The 22,427-nt window shown below is 41.1% G+C and overlaps 1 protein-coding gene across 1 annotated transcript; it reads right to left on the minus strand.

The window, feature by feature from the left end:
* Positions 1-8: 8 nt before the first annotated feature.
* Positions 9-22,030, minus strand: etfdh (electron transfer flavoprotein dehydrogenase). The gene is made up of 13 exons (XM_014211901.2): positions 21,731-22,030; positions 19,161-19,313; positions 16,975-17,204; positions 12,754-12,835; positions 12,477-12,595; positions 12,093-12,170; positions 11,685-11,831; positions 11,381-11,521; positions 10,903-11,046; positions 9,281-9,449; positions 8,704-8,886; positions 8,266-8,487; positions 9-544 (listed from the first exon to the last, which is right to left on the minus strand). Exons 1-13 carry the CDS (start codon positions 21,759-21,761, stop codon positions 381-383), a joined length of 1,863 nt encoding a protein of 620 aa, XP_014067376.1. The 5' UTR covers positions 21,762-22,030; the 3' UTR covers positions 9-380.
* Between the last annotated feature and the right edge of the window lie 397 nt (positions 22,031-22,427).

The raw sequence follows: 22,427 nt of genomic DNA on the forward strand, positions 1-22,427 counted from the left end.
ACACAGAGGCATGGCAAATGTTTATTTCCCACTAATGACATTATGTACAGTATCTATCAGATCATACGCTGTTGCAAATGGTACCTGCAATAGCTAATGAATTTAAGTGTGGGTTAAGTTAGTCTATTTTGAAATTATCAATGCAGCTTTCTGCTTATGACATGCATTATTCAGAACAACATACATGAACCAAAGCCACTTGTGTTTTATAACCATTTTACAATTCCCATATTGAAAGAATATGGTGACATTCAGTTTCATATCTAGGCACACAGTATAGTATTCTACACGCTGTCTTGGCAGCAAGCACTGAATGTGTTTTTGCAGCCACCTCAGAGGGTCTATAGACTTTCTGATCTCAATGCTAGAGGAAAATAAAATCACAATCCATTGTAGGCTGGTCCTCCACTGCCTTCGGGCACCACCCAGTTGATGTTTTGGCTGGGGTCCTTGATGTCACACGTCTTGCAGTGGACGCAGTTCTGAGCGTTGATCTGCAACCTCATACCTTCTCCAGTCTCAAGGGGAACGTACTCATATACACCTAGTAAAAGGGGGAAATAAGGGTGTCATTCAAAATGGAAACGGGAAGCAAAGAGATGTATTCCATCCACTGTACATTTGTGATAGAAAATAGGATGTTTGTGTTGCATCAGAATGCAAGGCCAAGCAGTTATGCATCGTAGGAGACAATTATTTTTTGATTGTGGTACTCCAGTAAATGTGACTCACTGCAGACATGGACACTAGTAAAGGGATTCTAGTCTTCACCCAGTAGCTCAATTTGTCAATGGTCATTTAGTCTCCCTTGCATGCTTTTACATTTCTTCCCATTCTGACTTGGGTATTAGGCTATAGGCCTAGTGTAAAGTACGTACAGAAGAAATTGAAGTTGTAAATGCCAATTATTGTTACCTTATTTTAATTAAAATGTTCAATGTAACTTGTACTTCTTTCAGGTTATAATGAGAATGTATTCACCTCAGTTCTTGATTAATTAATATATCATTCGTCTGATTATCATACTGTATATGTAAGATTAAATACCATTTGTAATATGTTAGTGCAGGTATGTAGTTAATATACAATCCAGATAAGTGTCTGATAAAAGAACATTCCATAGAATTCTACAAAAATACCACCGTTCACTAAAACTGCTATAACCCATTCACAGTTAAATGTATTTCTATTCTGATTTCAAACCTTACAAAATAAGGAAGACTTAATATGCTATCTTCATTAGGAAGTGTGGGAAATGTGTTTTTCATAGAAACACGTTTTTTCCTTGACTGATTACACCATGTGGTGCTATTCTATGCCCTATCATTTGAAAGGGCTGTTTCTCAGCTTTCAAAACATGCATCATTTCATATGGTTCGACACCAGCAAATTTTGCTCATTAATGCACAGAGTTCATGGTCTTAGTTTTGTGATTCAGACATTTTTGGGAAAATCTTGCCAGTGATGCAACAATGGCAATATGGCGATTTACCGTTAGCTGGTATTCTAAAGCCTATTCTTTACATTCCCCTTTAAGAAAAACAAATTGACACAACCCTAACACGGAACCCAAACCGGCTGCACACGTGCGCCATCGTGCATACATTTATTTTGTCCCCCCACACCCAACGCGATCATGACACGCAGGTTAAAATATCAAAACAAACTCTGAACCAATTACATTACCGTGTCTCCAGCCAGCTAGACTACTCACTGGACCCCTATGATGACTCAGCAACACATGCCTCTCCCTAATGTCAATGTCCATTGCTGTTCTGGTTAGTGATTGTCTTATTTCACTGTAGAGCCTCTAGCCCTGCTCAATATGCCTTAACAATTCGAGCTTCTACTTCTAAAAATCCACCTTTCCAGAAACAAGTCTCTCACCGTTGCTACTTGTTATAGACCACCTTCTGCCCCCAGCTGTGCCCTGGACACCATATGTGAATTGATTGCCCCCCCCCCCCCCAATCTATCTTCAGAGCTCGTGCTGCTAGGTGACCTAAACTGGGACATGCTTAACAGCCCGGCCATCCTACAATCTAAGCTTGATGCCCTCAATCTCACACAAATGATCAATGAACCTACCAGGTACAACCCCAAATCCGAAAACACGGGCACCCTCATAGATATCATCCTAACTAACTTGCCCTCCAAATACACCTCTGCTGTTTTCAACCAAGATCTCAGCGATCACTGCCTGCATCCGTAATGGGTCTGCGGTCAAACGACCACCCCTCATCACTGTCAAACGCTCCCTAAAACACTTCAGCGAGCAAGCCTTTCTGATCGACCTGGCCCGGGTATCCTGGAAGGATATTGACCTCCTCTCGTCAGTAGAGGATGCCTGGTTATTCTTTAAAAGTGCCTTCCTCACCATCTTAAATAAGCATGCCCCCATTCAAAGAATTTTGAACCAGGAACAGATATAGCCCTTGGTTCACTCCAGACCTAACTGACCTTGACCAGCACAAAAACATCCTGTGGCGTACTGCATTAGCATCAAATAGCCCCGTGATATGCAACTTTTCAGGGAAATTAGGAACCAATATACACAAGTAGTTAGGAAAGCTAAGGCTAGCTTTTTCAAACAGAAATTTGCATCCTGTAGCACAAACTCAAAAAAGTTCTGGGACACTAAATTCCATGGAGAATAAGAGCACCTCCTCCCAGCTGCTCACTGCACTGAGGCTAGGAAACACTTACCACCGATAAATCCACAATAATTGAGAATTTCAATAAGCATTTTTCTACAGCTGGCCATGCTTTCCACCTGGCTACACCTACCCGGTCAACTGCCCTGCACCCCCCACAGCAACTTGCCCAAGCCTCCCCCATTTCTCCTTCACCCAAATCCAGATAGCTGATCTGAAAGCTGCAAAATCTGGACCCCTACAAATCAGCCAGGCTAGACAATCTGGACCTTCTCTTTCTAAAATGATCTGCTGAAATTGTTGCAACCCCTATTACTATCCTATTCAACCCCTCTTTCGTATCGTCTGAGATTCCCAAAGATTGGAAAGCTGCCACGGTCATCCCCCTCTTCAAAGGGGGAGACACTCTAGACCCAAACTGCTACAGACCTATATTTATCCTACCCTGGCTTTCTAAAGGTCTTAGAAAGCCAAGTTAACAAACAGATCACTGACCATTTTGAATCCCACCGTACCTTCTCTGCTATGCAAGCTGGCTTCCGAGCTAAGGTCCTAAATGATATCATAACTGCAATCGATAAGAGACATTACTGTGCAGCTGTATTCATTGACCTGACCAAGGCTTTCGACTCTATCAATCACCACATTCTTATCGGCAGACTCAACAGCCTTGGTTTCTAAAATGACTGCCTCGCCTGGTTCACCAACTACTTCTCTCAGAGTTCAGTGTGGCAAATCGGAGGGCCTGTTGTCTGGACCTCTGGCAGCCTCTATGGGGGGTGCCACAGGGTTCAATTCTCGGGCAGACTCTTCTCTGTATTCATCAATGGTGTCACTCTTGCTGCTGGTGATTCTCTGATCCACCTCTACGCAAACGACACCATTCTGTATACTTCTGGCCCTTCTTTGGACATTGTGCTAACTAACCTCCAGACGAGCCTTCAATGCCATACAACTCTCCTTCCGTGGCCTCCAACTGCTCTTAAATGCAAGTAAAACTAAATGCATGCTCTTCAACCGATCGCTGCCCGTCCGTCCAGCGTCACTACTCTGGACGGTTTCTGACCTAGATTATGTGGACAACTACAAATACCTCGGTGTCTGGTTAGAGTGTAAACTTTCCTTCCAGGCCCACATTAAGCATCCCCAATCCAAAATTAAATCTAGAATCAGCTTCCTATTTTGCAGCAAAGCATCCTTCACTCATGCTGCCAAACATACCCTCGTAAAACTGACTATCCTACCGATCCTCGACTTCAGCGATGTCATTTACAAAATAGCCTCCAACACTCTACTCAGACAATTGGATGTAGTCTGTCACAGTGCCATCCGTTTTGTCACCAAAGCCCCATATACTACGCACCACTGCGACCTGTATGCTCTCATTGGCTGGTCCACGCTTCATACTCGTCGCCAAACCCACTGGCTCCAGGTCATTTACAAGTATTTGCTAGGTAAAGCCCCGCCTGATCTCAGCTCACTGGTCACCATAGCAGCACCCACCCGCAGCACGCGCTCCAGCAGGTAGATTTCACTGGTCACCCCCAAAGCCAATTCCTACTTTGGCCGCCTTTCCTTCCAGTTCTCTGCTGCCAATGACTGGAACGAACTTCAAAAATCACTGAAGCTAGAGACTCTTTTCTCCCCCACTAACTTCAAGCACCAGCTGTCAGAGCAGCTCACAGATCATTGCACCTGCACATAGCCCACTGTAAATAGCCCATTCAACTACCTCATCCCCATATTGTATCTATTTTGCTCCTTTGCACCCCAGTATCTCTACTTGCACATTCATCTTCTGCACATATATCACTCCAGTGTTTAATTGCTATAGCGTAATTACCTCCCTGATCTTACCTCATTTGCACACACTGTATATAGACTTTTCTACTGTATATGTTTGTTTATTCCATGTGTAACTCTGTGTTGTTGTATGTGTCGAACTGCTTTGCTTTATCTTGGCCAGGTCGCAGTTGTAAATGAGAACTTGTTGTCAACTAGCCTATCTGGTTAAATAAAGGCAGGAAAAAATAAATTAAAAAAATAGCATTAATTTGGGGACAGGTTGAAAAGCATTAAACATTTATGTCAATTTAGCTAGCTAGCTTGCAGTTGCTAGCTAATTTGTCCTGGGATATAAACATTGAGTTGTTATTTTACCTGAAATGCACAAGGTCCTCTACTCTGACAATTAATCCACACATAAAACAGTCAACCGAATTGTTTCTAGTCATCTCTCCTCCTAGGCCTTTTCTTCTCTTGACTTTATATTGCGATTGGCAACTTTCATAAATTGTTGTCTGCATGTCGAATCAATCATACTGCATGAATTACATCTCTGCCTTAGTAGCAGTAATGGGTTTGATGTCCATTTCACAAATATATATAACTGATAATTTGTTGAGACTTCCAGAGAATAAACCTGGCTGTGCTGATCAATATCTTGATATGTCTTGAGTCATACTGGTCGTGCAGGCAATGACAGCACTTGGAAGCGGCAATTGTATGCTTGAGCTTTATTGATGGAGGGTCAGGTCTTTTAGTGGACAGTAATATTCAATTCCAGAGATCCCTGGCCTAGCTCCATACCTCCTAGGTGGAGCTATTGGGCAAGTTCCAGGTCGTTCTCATTGCAGTCGCGCTGCACAGATTATTATATCTCACAATGCCTGAAGGCGCCACAGTAGTATTACACAGCAATCTTAAAAACATGCTGTTTTCAAGGAATTGTTAAATGAATGTTAACTATTTGGTTGCAATATCATCACCTCTTGAAGAGCATAGTCAGAACTACACATTTTTGATTATTCCATGCAAAACGATCACACATTTAGCTTGAGTTATACAGCAGTTAACTGCATGCTTTTCATGATCAGTAAACATCAATTGATCATGTCATTTCAGATACGTGAGGGTAGCCTCTCGCTCAATATTGGCCACCATTAATTGGATATTTGAGTGATTTAAAATAAAAGTGAACTATGATTGACAAGTATGAGTGGTTTAGGTCAACTTCCCATCCTTTGTGGGCTCTGCCTGTCAAGCAGCAGAAGGGTACATTTGCCGATGTACTGTTAGCTGATAATGTTTACTTTGCAAGCTACCAGTAGAAACTTTGTACAGTTGGCTAAACATATTAATCAAAGGGAAGTTTGTTTTAAAGTGTTTGTCCTGTATCAGAGATAAGAAAAATAAAAAAGACAACCCTTTTTTTAGCCACTGAACTACTTCCATAAATACTGCCATTAATTTTCTAACTGGTACTGGGCTACCTTCTGGCAAGGCCTGTGGGCGTCCTAGAGCAAAACATGTACGTGTCCGTGAGAGACTCACCTTTCTATAGAGGGATCATATTAGTGTGTAGCCTAAACTGTTGGGACGCTACAGACAGAAGTTGGCAGATCGGCGGTACCGACTTCAGACGAGTCCCGTGACGCTTGTGGGGGTCGTAGAGCAAAACATGTAGGTATTCGTAAGAGTCTCACCTTTCCATAAGGGAGTCATAATAGTTTTCAGGCCAAACCATTCGGACGCTACAGACGTTTGTGAGAGAATCGATTTTCGGGATGTCTCATGGTCTGAAACACAGCTGTAGCTCTGCCACTTTTCACCGCCGATGTGTTGTATTGAGCCCATGCAAAAAAGATATCTCTAGCTTAAAACAGAGATTTTTATGGGGATGTTTTTATGCTAATTTGATTTCCGCTAAGCCGTGTAAAATTACTCTAGGGTTAACCTGTTGGGGATAGGGGGCAGTATTTGCACGGCCGGATAAAAAACGTACCCGATTTAATCTGGTTACTACTCCTGCCCAGTAACTAGAATATGCATATAATTGTTTGATTTGGATAGAAAACACCCTAAAGTTTCTAAAACTGTTTGAATGGTGTCTGAGTATTACAGAACTCATATGGCAGGCCAAAACCTGAGAAGATTCCAAACAGGAAGCGCCCTCTCTGACCATTTCTTGGCCTTCTTGATCATCTCTATCCAAAACAAAGGATCTCTGCTGTAACGTGACATTTTCTACGGCTCCCATAGGCTCTCAGAAGGCGCCAGAACGTTGAATGACTCTCCAGTCTCTGGCTGAAAAACAGTAGCGCATTTGGTAAGTGGTCGATCTGAGAACAATGAGACGGGCGTGCACGTGAAGAGTCCATTTTACTTTCTCTGTCTTTGAACGAAAACAACGACTCCCGGTCGGAATATTATCGCTTTTTTTACGAGAAAAATCGAATAAAAATGGATTTTAAACAGCGTTTGACATGCTTCGAAGTACGGTAATGGAATATTTTGAATTTTTTGGTCACGAAACGCGCCGGGCGCGTCACCCTTCTTTACCCTTCGGATAGTGTCTTGAACGCACGAACAAAACGCCGCTATTTGGATATAACTATGGATTATTTGGAACCAAACCAACATTTGTTGTTTAAGTAGAAGTCCTGGGAGTGCATTCTGACGAAGAACAGCAAAGGTAATCCAATTTTTCTTATAGTAAATCTGAGTTTGGTGAATACCAAACTTGGTGGGTGTCAAAATAGCTAGCCTGTGATGGCCGGGCTATCTAATCAGAATATTGCAAAATGTGCTTTCACCGAAAAGCTATTTTAAAATCAGACACCGCGATTGCATAAAGGAGTTCTGTATCTATAATTCTTAAAATAATTGTTATGCTTTTTGTGAACGTTTATCGTGAGTAATTTAGTAAATTCACCGGGAATGCTAGTCACATGCTAGTGTAAAAAGCTGTTTTTTTATATAAATATGAACTTGATTGAACAAAACATGCATGTATTGTATAACATAATGTCCTAGGAGTGTCATCTGATGAAGATCACCAAAGGTTAGTGCTGCATTTAGCTGTGGTTTTGGTTTTTGTGACATTATATGCTAGCTTGAAAAATGGGTGTCTGATTATTTCTGGCTGGGTACTCTGCTGACATAATCTAAAGTTTTGCTTTCGTTGTAAAGCCTTTTTGAAATCGGACAGTGTGGTTAGCGAGAGTCTTGTCTTTAAAATGGTGTAAAATAGTTATATGTTTGAGAAATTGAAGTAATAGCATTTCTAAGGTATTTCAATATCGCGCCACGGGATTCCACTGGCTGTTGACTAGGTGGGACACAAACGTCCCACCTAGCCCAGAGAGGTTAATCACGATTGCTGCTGACAGACATGATAGTCTACATTGATTGATTGACCACGTCAAATTGACTAGCTAGCTAATAACAGATCACATCTCTTAACAAGCCAACTTTCAGGGGATAAACTAGATGGCTATATCCAAATATTGCTTGATTTGCTTGCCATCTATAGTGGTGATGACAGTAGTCCGACTGACAACTTTACCAGGACGAGGATTTGCCGATGTCAAGCTCTTTTCAAAAGCCTAATCTGATGAAGCAAATAAATGACATTGTTTGCATAGCTGGCTACATGCCAATGGATAGGGTCTCCTTGCCCCGCAGCAGCCAGATCGAATGCTCTGCACTGTATTTTAACGTTTTATTGATAATGACCTATTGCTTATACCTATCCAACCCTTTCAGATCTAAATTAAGTGCCTATGTTGTATGGGCTAAGGATGGATTTGTAATTGTGCATCAGTGGTACCTGCTGGACAGAAGCGCTGCTCGGGACCATCGTAAATGGCCAGGTTGTTGGCCACAGGGATACTGTCATCCTTCAGGGTGAGGTGGGGGGGCTGGTCCCCCTCGTGGTTGGTACCGCTCAGAGCCACAGAAGAGAGCAGGTCGAAGCTCAGCTTGCCATCAGGCTTGGGGTACTCGATGGGCGTGCACTCCTTAGCCGGTTTCAGTTGGGCTGAGTCCAAGCCTAGGGTAAAAGAGTTGGGAGTTATCAAACCTCAGTTGGTTACAGGCCAGATAAAACATTGGTTTGTTCCTTAAAGCAATTCTCAGCATGAGTGCATGATTTTGATGTGCATATAGCAAAACTGTGTTGTTGCCTTGTCCAATAACAACTAGGCTAAAACTGAAACAGACCATCTTTCCTGATGAATACATCATACAAATCATCAATATGCTGTACCTGCATGTTTCAGTGTCCATGGCTCTTTCCCTCTAAGTATCCAGTAGAAGACACCAGTGTAGACCATGCCCCCGTACAGTCCAAAGTAGTTGTGGAACGACGGCCTGATGTTCCTCACTGCGTACAGCTCTTTCCAGATCCAAGACTTCTTCAAATTGTCCTCATACTCCGGTATGTGAAGTCCTGGAGGACAAATTACCAGAAAATAAGTATAATTGTATTCGGATGACAGTAAAATGTTAGAGATGATCTTGCACCCACAAATTACAATTGCTCATTTACTTTGTTTTTTTTTATTAAATAAAATTCCATTAATTTACATACAAAAATGATACACTGGAGAGAAGCAATTAACTTATTTTTCCCCCCTGATTAGCATTAGCGATAAATGTCTCAACAAATTACACTCTTTAATACTGTATTCATTGCATATTTTATAATGTAGAAATGTGCCTTTGGCTTCACCTTACAATTAGTGAGAGGTGTGTGTGTGTGTGTGTGTGTGTGTGTGTGTGTGTGTGTGTGTGTGTGGGAGCATTTAAATTAAAGGAAAAGGTTTTGGTCTGGTTTAACCTACCTGCCGTTTCAGATGCTGGGTCTTCGGCTGTGACTTTGGGGAAGATGGCCTCTGCGGCCAGCATGCCGCTCTTCATGGCCGTGTGGGTGCCTTTGATCTTTGGTACATTCATGAAGCCCGGACTGCATCCGATAAGCATCCCCCCAGGGAATGTCACTTTAGGGAGGCACTGGATGGAGGAAGACGGGTAAAGATTATAATCTTGAATGTAATGGTAAAATGCTTTCACTTAACAAGAACATCAGAACCAGTGGAAAACCTGACCTAAGATTCACGTATTTCCCATTTTTGATGCCGAGACACACATTAACGTTACGAAAATGTGTCGCAGGACATTCGACAGGCAGCATTTTTATTTACTGGACCTGATTAGGGTTTTCATCCATGGTTCTCAGAATGAGAGAAATCCCATTTAGATTATAAAAAGAACATTCAAGTCGAGGATGCAACAATGTGTGGTTCTTACCGAATTCAGATGTGCATTTTGAAGATGTTAGAATAACTCTCCACGTGTACTTTTCCTCAGCCAACAAGATGAGTAACGAACAGCAAAATCACTAGCCTGTCAATCTACTATCCCCCATAGTAGAAAAGTTTTCCTATTGTATTGGTCAGCTTTTCGAGAAAGAAACAGCCTATTCCAAACAGACTCTGGAACACTTGTGGGACGATATATCCCAAATTCATGCAACCAGAGGGCCTAGGCTACATACAAATAAACCTTAAAAAGCAATGAGTCTGATGCAACAGATTTGAATGTTTAGCTTAAAATGTTGATAAACTGTTAATTTCTTTACTTAAAACGTAGCAACACACACAAGGCAATGCGCGAATGTTTGTTCCATAATGCAATTAATTGGAAAACACCATTGTGAAAGTGCACCACACATGCAAGCGGTTTCATGTGACAAAGATGAAAATATCTGTTTGAAATGTTGAAAGAGGGGAGCTCTAATATGCAACAACTAGCATGGGTTGCTAATATGACTTGGATTTTGCCTTTGGCTACTGGACAATGAGAGAAAGTTGATATAAAAGAATTGCCTCCACAGATATGGTCTGATATTGGCTAGGCTACCTTGAAGCAAGGTAAGACATGCCTCATAATATGTAGTAAAACGTTCAGGTTTCAAACAATTAAGTATATGTTTTCAAAAAGCATACTGCCTCCAGCTCATTGCAAAGTGGTGTGTGACGAGCTGAGGAAGCCTGCCTTCCGTTGCCTATGCATTTGCTGTTTGAGATGCTGTAGCAGCAGCTCTCGCACTGTCTGACAGATTTTCCGCTCAAAGGCTTTGTATCTATATGCTGTACGCATGTGATAAATAAGATACATAAATACTGTACATGCACTAATTTAATTCCACATAATTATGCATTTAACCTATAGGACGATAAGCATGACCAGTCAAATGTATTTCCATCGACTGGTATTTCCATTAACGAATAGGTTAAAAAGCATCATTTCGCAATAGGATTTGTTTTCTGGCGGCAATTTTATTTATCACCGAAAAGCTGGCTATTATCGGCTAACAGAAACCTTGTCACAGAGCCACACACATACCTTTGAGTAGTACATTAAAAAAATATATATATACACACACACACACACACACACACACCTGATAGCCTCCCTCGTTGAGCGCCCTGGCTCCGTAGGCAATTCTGTTACCTCCCTCCAGGGTCTTGGCAACGAAGGGGTGGTGCTTCCAGCGCTGGAACTCTCTGAAGGGGCTGAGGTAGGGGTTGGTGTAGTCAAGACCAACCTGGAAGTGGGGAAATACACAGCATTACGTTTTTGATACAATCAGTCATTGACCTCAATGTATGATCTTCATAAAAGTTTGAGTTATCACATATCTCAAGTTGTCCCTCTAGGCCCAAGTTGGTCTAATGAAGCTTCACAAGATAAGCATTATTAAAAAGCCAATTAGATAAAGAGAAGGGTAGAAGTATAGTGCATTGTCATACACTGATCTCAGTTTTACAAATGTTATTTCATTTAGTGTTTAGACTGTTGCCAAGTGTTAGCATGGCTGGTATTTTGGCAGTTGACATCAATGGCAAGGAGCCAAAATGGCTGCCATAACCGGGACTCACCACAAAGCCCAAGGCCACCAGTGGCTCGCCCTCGTTCAGGTGGTAGAGGAAGGAGCCGCCATACGTGTTCCTGTTCAACGGCCAGCCCACCGAATGCTCCACTCTGCCCGGCCTCCACTTCTTCTCATCAATCACCCACAGCTGGTTAGACAGAAAAACAACATTCATGTAAGTCGTTGTGCATAAAGCATCTGCTAAAGGACAAAAATGTAATTAATATGACATTCTGATTTGGTTACATTAAGATATCTGTATTGTATGACTGATTAAAAACAGATTATTTACAGTTGCTTTGGGATTTTACCTCTTTCAGGCCAATGGCGTAGGTCTGTGGTTCACAGTTCTCCCTGAGGTTGAACTGCCTGTAGAGCTGCTTGGCCAAGTGGCCGTGGCAGCCCTCTCCGAACAGGGTCACTTTAGCATGGAGCTCCATCCCCCTCTCAAACACATCCTGCAGAGGCAAATTGAGAGGAAAATGTTATTCTGATATACCAGGGATGAGGCTACTTGTCGCTTTCATAAAACAAATTATATTCTATTCAGTGCTGATTCTTCCTCGTTTTTATAAAACTCAGTTTTTACAGTCAAACTCTACTGTACAAAATGACCATACATAGGAGAAAAACATTTGTACTTTGTCCAAGGAAAATAACTTAAGACTTTCCGTACAGTGATGAGTCCATTTTATTGACATAAATCTGCATAAGTTTACCTTTGGCGAACCATCCTTAGCGATGCCCACGTCATTGGTGGCAATTCCTTTCACACTTCCATCTTCATGAAACAAAACCTTAAGAACAAAATCTGAAATTAAACACTTTTGAAAGTAGAATGACACCTCAAGCAAACACGATCAATGAAAGCCAGTCACGATACGTCAACACATCAGTGAAATTGATCTCAGGCGTGAAATCGGAGCTGGCTCAAAATATCAGTCTATATCTGATTAAAGGCATACAATTATGTAAATGTTCACTGACAAAAAACTGACGTTCCAGGAAAAATCAATGTAGCTTGTCAATGGTAATTATCACGCCAATATTAGTAAGATGCCCTGTGTTTTCTGAAATTGTCATGAATGGTGGGCGGTGCTCACCTCAGCAGCAGCGTAGCCAGGGTATATCTCCACTCCCAGCTCCTCAGCCTGCTCTCCCAACCAATGTACAAAGTGACCCAGCCGCACAATGTAGTTCCCATGGTTGTTCATGGGCAGACCTGTGGGGGAAAATCAAAAAATTAAATAGAATGAAAAACAAAGACTGCACAGTCAAGGCTAATACCATAATAGCTTTATGTTTAGGACAGAGCTTACAGGTGACAAGCTAGAGTTGTCATTTGAAAAGATGTCCTGTAAAACATGCATGTGACTTTACCTGGCAACATTGGGACAGGGATTCTATATTTCTCGGTTAGAATACTAAACAAATCCTCAGTCACTGGTGTGTTCAAGGGTGCCTAAGAGAAGAGTACAAAAATAACAGAACACTTTATTTTCAGCCTAGGTGTTGCTTGCAAGATGTTCTCTTGGGCAGGATCATAGTGTTGTCTAGGACTGATGTACTCTCAACGTTATGTCTGTGATAGTTATGTCTGCAGTTAGGTATGGCGGCAGGTAGCCGAGCGGTTAAGAGCGTTGAGCCAGTAACTGAAAGGTTGCTGTTTCGAAACCCTGAGCCAACAAAATCTGTCAATGTGCCCTCGAGCAAGGCACTTAACCCTAATTGCTCCTGTAAGTCACTATTGTTAAGAGCATCTGCTAAATTACCTAAATGTAATGTCTGAGACTAAAAAAATAAAACAAAGAATATGCCAGGTCCATATCCTGTGTGTATCTGCGAATTATGCTGCATATTTCCCTCACAACCTTTCCATAGACTGGCAACCTTTCTTAGACTGACGTGCTCAATACTTAAATAATAGAGCAGCGTTGTGGACAATTTCATTTGAAATCTCTCTCAGTGGAAAGAAACTCCTGCAGAGTGAACTCAGTGTGAAGATGCTTCTTTCTTCTGAATGACATTTGAACATTTTCAACAGACCTGCTGAAGCAGCCCTCAGATGGGAGTGCATTTCATTTATAAATCTATCCCTCTCTCAGTAGAACTAGATAGGGCACATCTCCACAGGAGTGTAATTCAATTCATGAATGTGTATGGCCCACTGACTCCAAATCTGCTATAACTAACAGAATAACGTAAAGAAAATCCAAATATTAGCACATAGATCAAAGTTTTTGCAGAAATATTCAAATTTGCCCTGGGTGCATTTTACCAGTAAAGTAAGTTTGCCTGATATCAATAATTAGCTGGCAAGCCTTTAGGGCTATCGCTGTCAATCTCCATTACCCAGAATAAGGAATACACACATGAGCAAGCGAGTCGAGTAGGGCTGTCCCAGGCAATTTCTTTTTGCATATATAGACACATCCTATCTGTTTTAATCTAATCAACTATATGCACTGAGCTTGTCTAATGCTTTAAGCGCACTGTTTGATGAAATAATTAAGACGCATAACTAGAGGGACATTTTTTTTTTTTTAAGACAGCGAGTGAGTGACTAATACCCGTTGTTTCTCACTCCTCCCTGCTGCAGCGACCACCACAGAACATCAACAGTGTTTATCACGCTGTCCGTGTTGCTGAAGCGGCAACAAAATTACAGCCATTTCTGACTGAAAAGTTTCCATGACACATGTATGCATCACATGCACGTGACCAATAGGGCCTGACCTATAGCATATCATAATCACATCAATAAAATGGTCATAAACTCTGAACACATTAACACGCGACAGCAAAATGGATGCAGAGGACAACTCGAAACAGGGGAATGTTTGTTTACTGGTTGCTCAAGACGTAAAGGGGAAGTCAGATGTGTGGAATACATTTGACTAGTTGTGGAAAATACTGGAGATCAAGAAAAATAAGTTAAGCAGCAATATAGTTTGACTGTTTAGAACAATGTCAACACTAAATAAATGATAAGCATACTAGAGAGTCTGTTGTAATGGTTTTTTTGTAAAGCCTTTATTAAACCAAAGACTAATCAGTTGCAAGCATTCGTGAATGCAACTGCCAAAATGGAACAGTTTATTTATTGTTTACAGGTAATTATTCCCAAAAATGTGGTTATTTTATTTTAAAACTAAAATACTTGATTGCATTTCAAAACATGAATGACTCGTATGCTGTGTGATGACTTGAACAAATTAATGATTGATTCATACAGTAGCCTAAGTAATGAAGTATAGGCCTAAGTTACAGTATTAAGACAAAACAGGATGCGCTCTTAGGCCTACAGCTCGATCGATGGTGGTTATACAAGACTGCTATAATAAGTCTACTAATAATAATGATATTACTTATTATAATGATCATAATAACAAGGAGGGTTATTAATATTATTTTTCTGACCATTTGGAACAGTGTAAACATGAAATTAATTATAAGTAATACCAGAGAGGCTGTTCTAACGGGGAGAAAAGTGTAAAGCCTTTATTACAGCATAACAAAGATGAAAAACAGTCGGATTTGTGAAATTGTTTATCCTACATGTGGTTGCGTGAGGCTTGGTGCTCACGGAAATCAGTAGGCTATTAAACAAACACTCACAGGCAATAGAAGCAGGATGTCTTATTTCTGTAGACATACATTGCATTTGTAAAGTATTCAGACCCCTTCACTTTATCCACATTACAGCATTATTCTAAAATGTATTAATACATTTTTTCCACCTCAATCTACACACAATACCCCATAATGACAAAGCGAAAACAGGTTATTAGAAATGTTTGCAAATTTATAAAAAAACTAAACCGAAATACCTTTTTACATAACTATTCAGACCCTTTGCTATGAGACTCGAAATTGAGCTCAAGTGCATCCTGTTTCCATTGATCACCCTTGAGATGTTTCTACAACTTGATTGGTGTCCACCTGTGGTAAATTCAATTCACTGGACATGATTTGGAAAGCCACACACACCTGTCTATATAAGGTCCCACAGTTGACCATGCATGTCAGAGCAAAAACCAAGCCATGAAGCCGAAGGAATTGTCTGTAGAGCTCCAAGAAAGGATTGTGTTAAGGCACAGTTCTGGGGAAGGATACTGAAAAATGTCTGCAGCATTGAAGTTCCCCAAGAACACAGTGGCCTCTCATTCTTAAAATGGAAGAAGTTTGGAACCACCAAGACTCTTCCTAGAGCTGGCCGCCCAGCCAAACTGAGCCATCGGGGAGAAGGGCCTTGGTCAGGGAGGTGACCAAGAACCCAATGTTCACTGACAGAACTCCAGAGTTCCTCTGTGGAGATGGGAGAACCTTCCAGAAGGACAACCATCTCTGCAGCACTCCACCAATCAGGCCTTTATGGTCGAGTGGCCAGGCAGAAGCCACTACTCAGTAAAAGGCACCTGACAGCCCGCTTGGAGTTTGCCAAAAGGCACCTAAAGGACACAGACCACGAGAAACAAGATTCTCTGGTCTGATGAAAGCAAGATTGAACTCTTTGCCCTGAATGCCAAGCGTCACGTCTGGAGGAAACCTGGCACCATCCCTACAGTAAAGCATGGGTGGAGTGGGGATGTTTTTCAGCAGCATGGACTGGGAAACTAGTCAGGATCGAGGCAAAGATGAACAGAGCAAAGTACAGAGAGAATCTTGATTAAAAACCTGTTCCAGAGCACTCAGGACCTCAGACTGGGGTGAAGGTTCACCTTCCAACCGGACAACAACCCTAAGCACACAGCCAAGACAATGCAGGAGTGGCTTCGGGACAAGTCTCTGAATGTCCTTGAGTGGCCCAGCCAGAGCCCGGACTTGAACCTGATCGAACATCTCTGGAGAGACCTGAAATGGCTGTGCAGCAAAGCTCCCCATCCAACCTGACAGAGCTTGAGAGAATCTGCCCAACTCCCCAAATACAGGTGTGCCAAGCTTGTAGCATCATACCCAAGACAACTCAAGGCTGTAATCGCTGCCAAACGTGCTTCAACAAAGTACTGAGTAAAGGGTATGAATACTTATGTAAATGTGATTGGAGTTATTTTTTTAATACATTAGCAAACATTTCTAAAAACCTGTTTTTGCTTTGTCATTATGCAGAATTGTGTGTAGATTGAGGAATTAAAAAAAAATCAATTTCATAAATAAGGCTGTAACGTAACAAAATGTGGAAAAAAGTAAATGGGTTTGAACACTTTCCGAATGCACTGTGTCTAGCTGGCAAACATTTAGTTGTGAATTCCATACTGTAACTGCTGCATAACAGTGAGTGACTCAAGGCACCGGTCTCTCATTGTGTGCTTGTAAACAAACACAACGTGACTGGGGACTACATGTAAGCTTCATAATGAGAAATTCATCATTAACGCAATCTTCTTTATCGCCTAATGTATTACACAAGTTAACTGCAGGTATTTACTTAAAGTAGCTACAAATAATCACATTTATAAAACAAAATATAAAGTAAATACTTTCAACAGTATTGAAAAACCATTGCATGGTATACCACTCAAGCCTTACAGATACAATTGAAGCTAGAGACAGATAGCCTATAGGCCCTATACACACACACACGAGATGACACTAACATACCCCTCTCTCCTTCCAATCTGGGAAGAGTTCGTTGAGGGCGCTGGGCTCCAGGCAGGCCCCGGAGAGGGTGTGTGCTCCGATCTGAGACGCTTTCTCCACCAGGCACACACGCAGCTCCTTCTCCTGCTCTTTGGCCAGCTGCTTCAGCCGGATGGCTGCCGACAGCCCCGCAGGACCCCCTCCCACTATCACCACATCAGCCTCGTCAGCAAACCGCTCCATCTCCACACCTGGACAGAAACAAAATGGCACACACAAATAGGCATGTGTCACCAAGTGGGTTTGGAACCACGGTCGTCTGAGCAGCACAAGAATGTGCTAGCCCACTGAGCTACAGCCTAGTCATTAGCTTGGGGGAGATCACACAAATCTTCAGGTCTCGGGAAAGGTTACACAAGCCTCCATAAAGACAAACTGGAATATTAGTATGTAGTACTATCTGAATGTCAAAAGTAGAAACTTGTAGTTTTGACATCAGCGTTAATTTGCAACAGCATCCCATAGATGCACATTGAAGGACAACTAGTATTTTCCACAAGCACATGGCGTAGCCAGCCAAATAGAAAAAGTTCACAGACAGGATCCCCCAGGATTGCCGAACAAGCTCTATTTTTCGTGGCCTCTGGTACATTCTAATGCCTTGATTCAATCTGAAATACAAAGCAATTATTTAATACTTTGTAAAGTTTACCTCCCTGATTGGACACAGTTGTGCTATTGTGTTTACAATTTAAATGACTGAAAATGTATGAATTCAGTGTATTGTTATACAATTTTCTAGGCCTTGAAGATCTGGACTATTTTCTAAGTAAGAGAACATTAAACTTTTATTTTTTGTACATTTAACCTGTCTTTGAGATTAAAGTATTTTACTACAAGATATGAATTGACACAATTATGTTTGTTCCTCAAATAGTTTATCAAAACAGAATTTGGGCTATTTACTTAATTTATTTAATAAATCAAAGGTTCAATTTAAAAATCAAATTGCGTGATGGGCACTTTCTCAAATGGGTCTCTAAAATAAACAGAACAAATGCTCAAATAAGTTCTGGGTCCATAGGTGTTAAGAGATCAGTTAAATTAGTGAAATAATTAACAAGTGTTTGCAACTTTGAATTGCAGTATATCATTCATAAATAAAACAAATAAAACACTTGTTTAACAACTTCTTCTTAAAGAATCTTGTAAGAGTCTGCCGACATCCAAAGGCTTCAAGCTTCCTTTTAAGAGGCATTTTCTCAGCTATCTGCAATAAAAGGTATGACTGAAAAATGAAGCAGGTGTTAATCATGGGCTTTGCTACGCAGAAAGCAGCAGTTGATTACTCCATTGTCAACACTTGGATTAAATCAGTAAACCTATATAAATAATCTTTGAAAATACTATATACAGTGCATTCATTAAGTATTCAGACCCCTTCACTTTTTACACATTGTTACGTTACAGCCTTATTCTAAAAATATTTAATACATTTTCCTCAATCTACACACAAAAACCCATAATGACAAAGTGAAAACAGTTTTTTAGAAAATGTTTGCAAATGTAGAGGGCGGCAGGTAGCCTAGTGGTTAGAGCGTTGGACTAGTAACCGAAAGGTTGACTCAAATAGATAAAGGAGCATCATGCTCTCTCCCTCAGTGTAAAGAAATTTGACTTCAACCGCAGCATACACAACACACACACAGGTATCGGGAGGTGGGACAGACAGCAGACTGTTAAACCAACAGTGTTTCTCTGTCATCACTCACTTTAACTGACAGGTGCCTGTCCTATGAATAGATCGCTAGAAGATGCATATCGTTTACTCTAGCGGGAGAGGGCTCGGCGGACTTTTTCTGACTTGAGAATTTAAAAGTAGCCTAGCTAATTCATATCGTTCATTCTATTGGGCCAGGGCTCAGCTGACTTTTATTCTGACTTACGAATTGTAAAAAAAGTACCTGGCTGAAAAGGAGTGGGTAACTGGCTGTATAGCCAACAGCCGGCACTAGAGGAAAACACTGCAAATATGTTTGTTTTAGGAGGACAAATCTAATATAATCCCTGCCCACTCACATATGACATCAGTTCAAATGTTATCAGCATTGGTATAAGGTAAGAAAAACAAAGGTGTTTGGGTCTTGCTTAATATAATACATTCAATTTCAGACAGTGTGCCAAGGGTGAGGAGGATTACACAGTACCTTCCCATCGTGGGTCTTTGTCCCTGGGGAAGATTGTGTAGTGTGACGTTATGCGAGGCATCACTGCAGACGAGCAATCCCGTCTCCACGTGTAGTGCTGTGGAGGTGCATGTTCCGCTTGCACGGTTTTCAATGCTCGTATACACCTCTGGGCTGCAAAGAACAAGGCAGATCCGGTCAGTGCCGACTGGGACTGGCGAGGAAGCTGATATGGTTAGGTCCTACTGTATACCTTCAGAGTGTGTACACAAGTTACCTCATGCAGAGTACAAACAATCAGACAGTAAAAAAGGACACTCAAGACATGACTTTGTTTACAGCCATCTTGATGACTTGAGTCATTATGGAAGTTTTATGGGTCATACAGCAGAACTGTTATGCTGTACAATACATTGCAACTGAACGTGTCACTATTCTTCTGCGTAGCAGCCTATGAGATTTGTATGGGCGTATGTAGCAGTGGAGGTTTATCAGGAGGTAGGGGAGGACCATCCTAATCAGCAAATTTCATAAAAATAGTGAAACTTAAAAAAAATAAAAAAGTGATCCTTTTTATAGTAAATATATTCATGATTAAAACTGTTTTGCAATTAACTTCTACAGTAGCCTCAACAGCCTCTAGGGTAGCGTCATGGTGTAGCCCGTGGGCAGCTATTTCCCATCGTACATTGACTTCAATACGAAACCCAGTAGGCTCATGGTTCACATCCCTTTTCCATAGACTTACACAGTAATTATAAACGACTTCCGGGGGACGTCCTCCAACCTATTAGAGCTCTTGCAGTATGAACTGACCTTGTCCATCCAATCAAAGAATAAGATAATGAATATAGTACTGAAAGCATAACCTACATCTAGCTAACGCTGCAGTGCATATAATGTGTTGAGTAGTTGACTCAGAGAGAGAAAGACAATAGCTTAAAAGTTGAGCAAATTCATTTCTTCAAAAATTAATGAGAAGCAGCAGAGAGAGCTATATTTTGATGTATTTCTTCTCTTCTTAATTTACCTTTCACTTACTTAGCTTATGCAGCTAATTTAGCCTACTCAACAACCTGACTGAAAAAGAGAGGAATGTTATTTGTAAGCTAGTAGGCTAAGGCTATCCACCACTGCAACTCTTCCAAGTTAAGCTAAGCTTTCGGTTTTATTCATTTATTGCCACCGGGGTCCGCTGGTGTAACTGCTAAACTACTTGCTGTACACTGTACTGCATGATTGTACACATGGTTTGTGGGTTTACAACATGTTAGCTGTTAATATGGTAACATCGATGTAGGCTATGTAGCTGTTATGGTATGAAGGTTTGGCTTGGAGAGGTTTTTGTGCCTGGTCACAGACAGCGTTGTGTTGTGCACTGAAGTCCACAAGCAAAGGGAAAAGGTGAGAGGAGAAGAGCGCGTATATGTGAGAAGGAATTAAACAACGAGCAAAGTGATGTTGATGCATGCTTTATGTGGCTGCTATGAGAGTGAACTGTGTGTGCAGGTGATCTGGGGGGAATTCATTCTGCCGATTCTGTTGAAAAACGTTTCTTAAATGGAATGAAACAGGGAGGGACCTACCTGAATTTGTCCAATACAAACTCTAAATTTTTGACTAATGATTACACCTCTGATCAGCTTGATGTGTGCAAGGTCGGTATTGTAAAGTTTCACTATGTCATCTAGATTTATCCAATTTGTTTCTCGAACTGTGCACCTACATTATTAACTTTCATTTGTAGGCTAGATTGTAGCAACCTCATTATGGGTATAGGGCAAATTCTAGTATCCCGTAGATGCATGAACCCATCTGTTAGATTGAGCTGGGTTAATGGTACAGTATATGAATGACAGTCATCCAATATGCTGTAATAGAAATAAGGCCATATACTCGTTTTTCCTGTCCTCCCTAATTTTGAACGGCACCAACCACCATGAGCAATTGTCAATAGGCATGTAATCCAAGTCCATTTAGGTCATGAGATTGTCAGCAAGAGTACTGGTATTAGCCAGTTAAGTTATCACCTATAGCAGACAACAAATACGGCTAGCTTTCCCGAGACAAACAAATGATTCGTGCCTTGGCTTGTCAGTAGATTGACGCCGTGAGACGTCACAACTGTCAATATTGACACTCACGGTCAAGCTAGCTAGCTAGTTAGCTAAGATTGTCAGCCAATTACCTTTGAAAGTGCATAACTAATGATATTACTTTCGTTCAATATTAGTTAACGTACCAAATACTAAATGTATTTCTGCACGTACTAAACTAACATTGGCTGACCAAAGGACAATCGTTAGTGACCTATATTATAACAGTATTTGATTTCAACTTTGCCCTATATTTAGCTTAGCTACGTAGCTAACTAGCTTAGCACAACGGGCAAAGATGCCAGACTGGAGCTAGCGTTTCAAGATTCCACAAAGCTAATGTCAACCTTATTTACTAAGTAAATATTAGTCCATGCCACTCTCAAATTAAATATAACTATCATTTACAAAATAGGGGAACCAATAAGTGTCAAAGGCAAGACAGAGAGCATATGGAAAATGACAGGCGTGTGAATAGCTCGCTACTTAACTTACCTTGAATTGAATATCTGCTAGCTGGAAACATCGTATGAATTGGTCAGCTAGTGCTAGTTCACTAGCTAGCAGCAGTCCTCTTTAGGTACTGACAAAGGGCTCTTGCAGCTCAGCCACCCCAATGATCATGCAAGTCTGTTGGGACAACAAAATTTGTCTCATAACAGACCATTGAAGTTGTCGGTAACTCCGCACAGCGCGCATATGCTTCAAGGTTCTGGCACGTTCACGTGAGTCAAAAGAAGCGAAAAACCGGAAATTAGTTACCTCTGTTTCGTTCCCTATGGGAAAAATTTATGGGGAAATAAAGTTTTGGGATAAACCGCAAAAATTAGGTCTGAGGCTAACACAGGCTTAGGAAATCTTATACGTTTTGTTTTTTATACTTTTTTTTATTGTTTTCAGTCATTTTTTTTTATTTTCGGCGTTTATCCAAAAACCCGACAAAAACTAAATGTATTTCCCCATAGGCTTTGGCCAACAAGCCATGGCTGAGTTAGTGCCTACAAAAAGATGCCATTACTATTGCTTTCTATAGAACCCCACAGTGGACACATCATAATACCCATAAAACCTTGCAGTCAAACACAGAAATGGTTCTAATCATCTAACACATACTACATTTTAAATGCTTGTAAAATTCACTATGTGTTTGGTGTAATTTTTTACCTTGGTGTGATGTTTTGATAACTATGTA

The sequence above is a fragment of the Salmo salar genome, chromosome ssa09 (assembly GCF_905237065.1).
Source record: "Salmo salar chromosome ssa09, Ssal_v3.1, whole genome shotgun sequence".
Taxonomy (NCBI): domain Eukaryota; kingdom Metazoa; phylum Chordata; class Actinopteri; order Salmoniformes; family Salmonidae; genus Salmo; species Salmo salar.